Source organism: Felis catus, chromosome D4 (assembly GCF_018350175.1).
Source record: "Felis catus isolate Fca126 chromosome D4, F.catus_Fca126_mat1.0, whole genome shotgun sequence".
Lineage (NCBI taxonomy): Eukaryota > Metazoa > Chordata > Mammalia > Carnivora > Felidae > Felis > Felis catus.
Window position 1 is genome coordinate 80,263,346 of NC_058380.1, and position 9,702 is coordinate 80,273,047.

At 40.7% G+C, this 9,702-nt stretch overlaps 1 protein-coding gene and 1 non-coding gene across 2 annotated transcripts; both read right to left on the reverse strand.

Annotated features, from left to right (window-relative positions):
* Positions 1 to 785: 785 nt before the first annotated feature.
* LOC123381808 lies at positions 786 to 889 on the reverse strand. The gene has a single exon (XR_006589255.1). It is a non-coding gene; the product is annotated as a U6 spliceosomal RNA (small nuclear RNA).
* An 8,326-nt stretch (positions 890 to 9,215) lies between these two features.
* On the reverse strand, positions 9,216 to 9,497 carry LOC101088122 (cytochrome c-like). Its single transcript, XM_011288466.3, has one exon. The coding sequence runs from the start codon at positions 9,495 to 9,497 to the stop codon at positions 9,216 to 9,218; it is 282 nt and encodes a 93-aa protein (XP_011286768.1).
* Between the last annotated feature and the right edge of the window lie 205 nt (positions 9,498 to 9,702).

A 9,702-nucleotide genomic window follows, 5' to 3' on the forward strand; every position in this document is an offset into this window, starting at 1 on the left:
GGACCCCTCCCAGAGCTCACCCTATGGATGTCCATTTGGCTGTTCCATATCCTTCATCGTAGCTTGTCATAAACTGGTTAACACAAGTGTTTCCTTGAGTTCTGTGAGAAGCTCTAGCAAATTAATTGACACTGAGGATGGGGTTATGGGAGCTTTTAATTTGTTGCCAAATTGGACAGAAGTTGTGGGTAACCTGGGGACCTACTGCTTATGATTGGCATCAAAGTAGGGTGGGAGCAGTCTTGTGGGAGTGGGCCCTTAATCTGGGATCTGATCTATCTCCAGATAGATAGTGTTAGAGTTGAGTTAAATCATAGGATACCCAACAGGTGTTACAGAGAATTTCTGGTGTGAACCTGAAATCAACCACACATTTGAAGTGTCAGAAGTGAAGTGTTGTGTGTGAGTCATAAAGGGGACACACCGGACTGAGCTGAGTTTTTCTTATACAACTTGGTTAGGGTGGTGTCCACCAGATGTCTTCACTGTAAAGGTACATTTTCTCTTTGTAATTAATAAGTGATTTCTGGGGAGATACTTTAAGACTGTATGAGTATTTTGTTCCCCAACAATTTTTCACCAATGTTTTTCACATCCATGAATGATCTTACCTGAATCGATTATTACTATGGTGATTGCAAAATGATTTTCTAATTTCTTTTACATTTATTAGCTGACAATCTTCTCTGTAGCAGAGCTCTCTCTCCATTCTTCTTTTTTCTTTCTTTCTTTTTTTTTTTTTTTTGATTAGAGTGTAGTTATGCACTCATGGATTACCTTTTTTTTTTTTTATGGAATGCTTTCTGAATTTGCATGTTATCCTTGTGAAGGGCCATCTAATCTTCCCTGTATCATCCAATTTTAGTAGATGTGATGCTGAAGTGAACACTGGATTATTTCTTAATTTAATGTATAGCGATCCTTTATCACCATTGTTCATTTTGATGTTCAACTTGTCCCAGATTTGACCAGCGGGAGATGCTTTAAGCCAGGTTTTGTGTGCTTTAATGCGTCTCCAGTAGCTTTGAGCACTTCTTTGCTCTCTGGCACAACAAGATATTCTAGGTTTACTTTTACCCTTATTCTAAATAGCAGAGAAAGGAGGCCCAGAGAAGTAAAATGGCTTGCTGCCTCACGGTATTTGTGAGATCCTAATCAAGCTCAGGACTTTAAATTCCAAATTTCTAGGAAAGTATTAAGCTGATAGGCCAGCCTTTCCTGTAGTGCAGAAGGACCTTATCAAGACATGTAGATCCCCAAACCAGCTGAATCTTTAGCTGACTGCACTCAGAGCTTGCCTAATAAGATGAAACATTTGGATTATAACTTTGAACTTAGACAATTAGCAACAGATTCCCAGAATATTTTTTTGATTGAGGAAGTTATAATTTGGGGGGAAAGAGCATAGGTTTTGGATTCCAAAAGAACCAAGTTTTCCTTTAAAACCCAGGCAGGTTCTGCCCTTGTATTTGTCTTTGGGCAAGCTACTTCACCACGTTGAATCCCAGGCTCTTCCATCTGTAAAATGGGTTCATTCATAGAAACTGCTTAGTCTAGTGTCTGATACATGTTAAGTGTTCAATAAATGAAAGCTACTTTACCAACAAGACTGTTATTATTAAAATCTGAGAAAATTCTGTTATTCCAAATTCTGTTATTCTGGGTTAAGGTGATAGAAAAAGCAATGGATTTGGATTTAGATTTTGAAGATCTTACTCCCTCTCTGTGACCTTAGACAACTCTTGTCCTCATAAATGAATTTCATTTTCCTCACTTGTAAATCAGGGCTCATGGTCCCTCCCCTGCAAACTTCACAGCGTCACTCACCAGATTTCATGAGCACTTACTATATGCAGAATAATCAGAATCTTAACATTAAAAGCAAAAGGTAAACATCACTGTACCCCTCCTTTAACACATGATCGATTGGCAGGTTCAGAGCCACTGAGCAGGGATTCCGTCCTGCTCTCTCAGACATGCCCTCTTTCCTTTACATCACAGTGTTCAGAAGAGCAAGTAAGAGCTGGATATGACAGTGTTCCGTAAAGCTGCAGCACGCTCTAAAGGTGATAGAGTATAATCAGCAGTATAATTACATTCCTTCCATGGAAAACATCATTGGGAGGAGAGCAGGAGACTTCGGGTATTTTTTTTTCTTCTTGTCTATCTTCAAGATAATTTGTGAGGGTCTTAGGTTGATGTTATCTACCAGGGGCCCTTACACTTCAAACAATAACTGGCTGAAGGTAGCAGAGATTCAAGGCAGTCCAGAAGCAAATACCTCAACTGAGAACACCGATAAGAAAAGCTCTTTGAAACTGTAGTTTATCTAGGATACCATTTCTTTTTTGTTTGCTTTTTTTAATTTTCTTTTTATTATTTTTAAAAATTGTATTAATTTTTAAATTTTAATTCCAATATAGTTAACATACAGTGTTATGTTAGTTTCAGATGTACCGTATAGGGATTCAACAGTTCCATACATGACTCAGTGTACTCTTTAATCCCTATCGCCTGTTTCACCCATCCCTCCACCCACCTCCTCTCTGATAATTATCAGTTTCTTCCATACAGTTAAGAGCCTGTTTCTAGATTTGTATTTTTCCTCTTTTTTTTTTTTTTTGGTTTGTTTTGTTTCTTAAATTCCACTATGAGTGAAATCGTGGTATTTGTCTTTCTCTGACTGACTCATTTTGCTTGGCATTATATCCTCTGGATCCATCCATGTTGTTGCAAATGGCAAGATTCATTCTTTTCTATGGCTGAGTAATATTCCATATATATATATATCACATCTTCTTTATCCATTCATCTCTCGATGGACACCTGAACTGCTTCCATAATTTGACTATTGTAAATAATGCTGCAATAAACATAAGGGTGCATTTATCCTTTTGAATTAGTGTTTTTGTATTCTTTGGGTAAATACCCAGTAGTGGAATTACTGGATCATTAGTAGTTCTATTTTTGATTTTTTGAGGAACCACCATACTGTCTGCCAGAGTGGTGACACCAGTTTGCGTTCCTACCAACAGTGCACAAGGGTTTATTTTTCTTTACATCCTTGCCAACACTTGCTGTTTCTTGTGTTTTTTGTGTTAGCCATTTTGATAAGCATGAGGTGATATCTCATTGTAGTTTTTGATTTGCATTTTCTTCATGGCAAGTGATGTTAAGCATCTTTTTATGTGTCTCTTGGCCATCTGTATGTTTTCTTTGGAGAAATGTCTGTTCATGTCTTCTGACCGTTTTTTAATTGCATTACAATAAAACCTTGGTTTGCAAGCATAATTTGGTCCAGAAGCATGCTTGTAACTCAAAGCAATTGTATATCAAAGCAAATCTCCCCATAAGAAATCATGGAAACTCTGATGATTTGTTCCACAACCCCAAAATATTAACATAAAAATGGTTACAATGCTGTAACATAATACAAAATAATAAAGAACACACAAAATATAAAGAAAAAGAAACAAATGGACCTGCCCTTCCCTTTGAAAACCTTCGTGGCTGGTGTGAGGGAGACAAGAGAGAGGAGGGTTATTGTGTAGGACGACTTTCACTGTCACCAATGGAATCACTGCTCTCTATTGGCTCAGTGGAATCTTTCTTTTTGTGCAACTTTAACAAGACACCTATCCATTGACACTTGCTTTTGTCTCTTTTTGAGGATCTTGTGGAAATGTGACATTGCATTGTCATTAAACAGATTCATTGCTTGCACTGCTATAGCCTTATTCGGGTGGTGCTTTCCTACAAAATTTTGCACTCTTTCCCACATTTTACACTTCTTTCTAATCTCATTTGAAGTGAGGGATTCCCCCGCCATTTTCTTCTCCTTCTCTGCAGACAAGATCTCCTCCATAACCTCTTGATGTTGCTCGAGATGCAGACCCATCAGTATGTCGGTGGTCAACTCCTGCCCATGTTCCTCCACCAGCTCTTCAATATCATCCGTATTCACCTCCAGTCCCATGGTCTTCCCCAAGGACACAGTTTCATTGACAACTAGCAGCTCCTATTCATGAGCAAGCCCTCTAAGCCATGTCCAAGAACACAGTCAGGCCACAGCTTTCTCCAAGCAGAATTGAGGGTTCTCTTGGTGACCCTATAGCAGGCTTTATCCATGATCTTGAGGCAATTCACGATGTGGAAATGATTTTTCCAAGACTCTCAGAGAGTTAGGTTTGTTCCTTTGGTCACCTTGAAGCATCGCTGAAATAGTGCTTTTGTGTAAAGCTTTTTAAAATTCGAAGTGACCTGCTGATCCATGGGCTGGAGGATTGGAGCAGTGTTGGAGGAAGGAACTTGATCTTAATGAATTCAAATTCCTCCAGTAAGTAGTCCTCAAAGCCTGGAGGCTGAACAAGAGCATTATCCATAACCAGCCAGGCTTTGTGTGGCAGATTCTCTTCTAAAGTGTATTTCTTCACTACGGGACCGAAAACCTTGTTGATCCTTTCAACAAATAAGATACGAGTGACCCAAGCCTTGCTGTGGGGCTTCCACAGAACATTTAACTGGCTCTTCTGCACCTTGCATTTCCCGAAGGCTCCTGGTTTCTCAGAATGATACATGAGCAGGGGCTTGACTTTGAAACCCCCGCTTGCATTAGCGCAAACGGGAGCGTTTCATGGGCTTGTGACCGGGCATTGCATTCTCTTCTTCTGTAATGTAGGTCCTCTTTGGCATCTCTTTCCAAAAAAGCCCCGTATCATCGTGTTTAAAAACTTGCTCCGGCAGGTAACACTCGGAAACCATAAGCTTCTGGAACTCAGAAGTGAATGCCTCAGCTGCCTTAGCATCCCAGCTCACAGCCTCTCTGTGCCACAAACCCTATGGATGCCCCCTCTTCTCTTAAAGTTATCAAACCATCCTCTGCTTGCCTTGAAGTCTTCTTCTTTTTCTGTTGATGTACCTGGCAGTTTACTTACATCAGTGCACAAGGCCTTTGCCTTCTCTCAGATAAAGTTCTCGGTCGCAGTATTACCTGCTAGTTGCTTCTCATTTATTCAAAACACAGGCAACTTTTTTACATCTTCCAGAACCCATGGCCATTGCTTTGATATTCTCATGACTCCTTTTGCTGCATCTAGCCCCCTTCTTTCTTCTTTCTTCTTTAATACTATGCAAATGGTCAACATAGACTTCTTTTAAAATCTTGCACTTGCATACCTGTTCATACTTCTCGATGACTTCCTTCTTACCTTCCACCATAGTCATCTCCGTCTTCTTACTACCTTTCTTTTCAACCTTTTTCTGCATGGGGGCCATTATATACACTCACATGGATGTTGACTGCAGTACAGTATTAATGAACTCTTGTCATAGACTGTATTTAATGTAACTGGTAATAAGGCAGCAGAGAAAGGGGTCTATATGTAAAGGCAGCCTGACCTAGGATGAAGCAAAGCATTCCTAAGCTTTCTCTTCTACGGAAAAGCAAAGGACTGTCCAGAGGTGCTTTGAAGTGGCAAAAAATACACTAGTACCAATTGTGGGCACCTTCCAATGTTCTGAAAAATCAATGATTTCTGCTAAACAGCACAGTCTGAGACTGAGCATCCAACTATGGGAGACAATCACACACAATCCTGCAGCAAGATATAGGTAGGTAGGTAGATAGATAGAAGAAAAAATATTGGCTTAGCTGTGATCATGTGACCTTTGACATCACATACTACTTGTATTGAATGACATTGCTCATTTATCAAGTTAAAATTTATTAGAAATGTTTGCTTGTCTTGCAGAACACTCACAGAACAAGTTACTTGCAATCCAAGTTTTACTGTATTTGGTTTTTTGTGTTGAGTTATATAAGTTCTTTATATATTTTGGATACTAATCCTTTATTGAATATGCCATTTTTTTAAAAGTGCATTCACTTATTTGGAGGCAGAGAAAGAATGCAAGCAGGGGAGGGACAGAGAGCGAGGGAGGGAGAGAGAATCCCAAGCAGGTTCCGAGCTGCCAGTGCAGAGCCCTGTGCAAGGCTCTAACTAACAAATTGCAAGATCATGACCTGAGCCAAAACCAAGAGTCGGATGCTTAACTGACTGAGCCACCCAGGCACCCCTTGGATATGTCACTTGTAAATATCTTCTCCCATTCAGTAGGTTGTCTTTTAGTTTTGTTGATTGTTTCCTTCACTGTGCACAAGCTTTTTATGTCGTTATTTAGGACATTGTTTTGAAGAAGAAAGAGGATGAGGATGAGGATGAGGATGAGGAGAAACAACCCTAAAATCCAAACCCAGTAACTTCAGTGAGTGTCAGACTTCTGGCCAATTCAACTGAGAGCTAGAAAGTGGGGAGGCAAAGTGATCAAAAAGGCTGGCCGATGTCATCACTCTGGGTGGCCGTGCACCCAGATATCAATTCTACTACATTAGATAGGAAAGGCTACTGGGAGACTATGAACAGTACCTGCCCACCTCTGTGTCCTGAAAAGAGAGAGATACAGGGAAATAGTCTCACATATGGGATACTGGCTCAAAGCATGGATCACTTCCACAGGACAGCAAGCAGTGGATCCCAGTGGATCCTGGGAGCCATCCTAGTGCTGTATAAGGCCAGCTGTTCCTGGATCATGGGCAGAGCCCATTAGGCACACAGTGAATCCTGCGGGCATTAGGCCATTGCCACTTTTGCTGTGAAGTGAATTCCTTAGCAAGAGGCTATGCTGTGTGTCATACCATGACAGAGTGAAAAGCTTTCTGTAAGCCCATGGGCTGTGGTGCTGGCAGAGGCAAACAAAAACAAAAACAAAAACAAAAACAAAAAAAAAAACAACAACACAGGAAAAGAAAGTCCAAATAAAAAATAAACGTAAAGTATTTCTGTGAGGACAATTTACTTGCTCCAGATGGAGTTAGTTACCGGCAGAGCAACAGGCAGACATACGAGGGAAAGTGTTAGCTTCCTTCTTTGGGAGAGGGACGTGCATAGGAAACACTGCAGACAGAAGACTGTTAGCGGGTTCAGATTGTCCGGGTCCTCTGAGACCTCCAGACACCTGCATCTTTTCATAAAAGAAACCTGGCAAAGTCATGTGGTCAGCCAACACTGAACGACTTCTCGAATCCAACAACTTCTCGAATCAGAATTTGGCGTCCAGCCATCTCAAGCCCATGGCTTCAGTGAAAGCTCTTCACTCGGCCACAGAAAAGCCCTGAAATTTCAGTCTGTGCCCCGTAGCATGCATCTCAAGACTTGAGCCTCCCATTGTCTCAGTTGAAGATACCTAATGCCCTCAGAAGCAGTCACCTTACTGGTTGTATTATCTTTCCTCTCCCTTTTAGGTTGCTGAGAATTTGACTTCAGCTTTGTAAAAAGTCCCAAGAGAAAAAAAACAAATCTGGATATTTTATAGAAGTGAACTCACACGGTAAAAAAAAAAAAAAAAAAAAAAAGTCCCAAGAGACCAAAAGAGATTATTTTGGTGATCACTGTTCCATGAGCTCCTCCTAGTTCCCATATGGGAATATGGTCAGGATCCCAGTGCCTTGCATCTCAGCTCAATGACCATGGATCTGTTAGAGGTAGAGCTAAGTTTTTAATAAAAGACAATCTAGGGGCACCTGGGTGGCTCAGTCGGTTAAGCATCTGACTCTTGCTTTCGGCTCAGGTCATGATCTCACGGTTCATGGGTTCAAACCCCACATCACTCTCTTCCCTGACAGCTTGGAACCTGCTTGGGAGTCTGTCTCCTTCTGTCTCTGCCCTTCCCCTGCTTTCTCTCTATCTCTGTCTCAAAATAAGTTTAAAAAAATGACAAAATGCCTTAAAAAAAAAAAAGACAAACTAGAGTGGCCTGCTTTCCCTTGAGGTGAGTGATCCAGGGCAACAGCGACCTCTCCTCCTTTGCTGCACAATCTTCGTGGCATCACAGGGTTTTCTTCTGCACAGATGAAGCCCTCGCATCTGGGTTCTAATTGGCAATAAAGGAGACAAGAGTGGAGGAGTCTTGCTGGATATCTTAGAACTCAGACCCAGGAGTGGCCAGCGTCACTCTCACTTATCTTTCCGCCGGGGAGAAGTCAGATACGTGGCCACCCTGACCACAAGGGAAGCTGGCAGAGATGATCTAGTGGGACAGGCTTATGCCTGGCCACAAGACTACTTGGAGGCAAAAGAGGGGAGAAGCATTTTGGTGAACAGCTAGCAATCTGCTATACATCATTCGAAATAGTCCATGTTTCCTTGAGGGTCGGTATTAGTTTCCATGGTCTGCCAGAACAAAGTACCACAAACTCAGTGGCTTAAAACAAGAGAAACATATTGTCTCACATTCTGGAAGCCAGAACTCTGAAATCCACCTTGTTGACTGGGTCACGCTCCCTCTAAAGGTGCAGGGAAAGAACTGTTTTTCATGTCTCTTTCCTAACTTCTGGTCACTTTCAGAAGGTTATTTTTGTTTGTTTGTTTTGTTTTGTAGATAGGTGCATCACTCCAATTCTCTGTCTTGGTATGGCCTTTTCTCTATGTGTCTCTACATTGTCTTCCTTTTATATGTGTCCTAACTTCCTTTTTTTTTTTTTTTTGAGAAATGTTAAATATTCTTTATTTAATATTACCATAAACCACACTAAAATATCTTTCATTAAGCAAAAGGCAACATTTTAAATGCAGGAGATTTTATTTAATTAATTAATTAATTTTCCCCCCCTACAGCATTGCCTGTGAAATGCAGGAGATTTTAATTAAATTGGCATAGTTAAGACCAAAAAGGTTAAGTGGACATTGCCAGCTATCTTGCCTTTAACAGGCTAACAAACATAACTTGAAATACATCCGAGTCTTGCTGTTCTGAGACAGTGAAGGGATTTCCTCAGTATTTAAATATATTAATATAACCAGTCATATAAATCTAAATATAAAACCAATCTCCTGTAAGTTTAGAGATGGCATTTACCATCTCTGTCAAAAGCTGAACGTTACTAATCAATTCCAATCATATTTTTCGAAGGGGAAAACAACAATAGCGCTTGCTGAACCAGAATTACTGTCAAAGTTCAAAAAGCTGATTATATGCGTGTAAGCACAAGCCAATATTATTTAAATAAGGACTGTCCAAAAGAAATATTCTGTCAGGCATTCATGATCTGAATTCTGTGTATGAGATCAATTTAAACAAGTCATGAGACATTTTTGTTCTGTAATCAGTAAGGCAAAGGCTAACTGTTACTCCTTAGTAGCTTTTTTGAGATAAGCTATCTAGTCTGCTCTTTCCCTTGCCTTCTTGATGCCAGCAAAGATCATTTTTGTTTCAGGGATGTACTTCTCGGGATTCTCCAAATACTCCGTCAGTGTCTCCTCTCCCCAGGAGGTGCCTTTGTTCTGGTTGGCATCCATGTAAGAAAATCCAGGGGTTTGACCTGCCTTCCACCCAAATAAACCATGGAGATTTGGCCCAGTCTTGTGCTTGCCTCCCTTTTCCGCGTCATGGTGCTGGGCACACTTCTGAACAAAAATCTTGCCCTGCTCAACGTCACCCATTTTTTTTTAATTAAAAAAAATTTTTTTTATATTTATTTATTTTTGAGAGAGAGATGAAGTGCGAGTGGGAGAAGGGCAGGGAGAGAGGGAGACACAGAATCCAAAGCAGGCTTCAGGCTCTGAGCTGTCAGCACAGAGCCCAATGTGAGGCTTGAACTCGTGAACCAAGATCATGACCTGAGCAAAAGTCTGATGCCCAACCAAC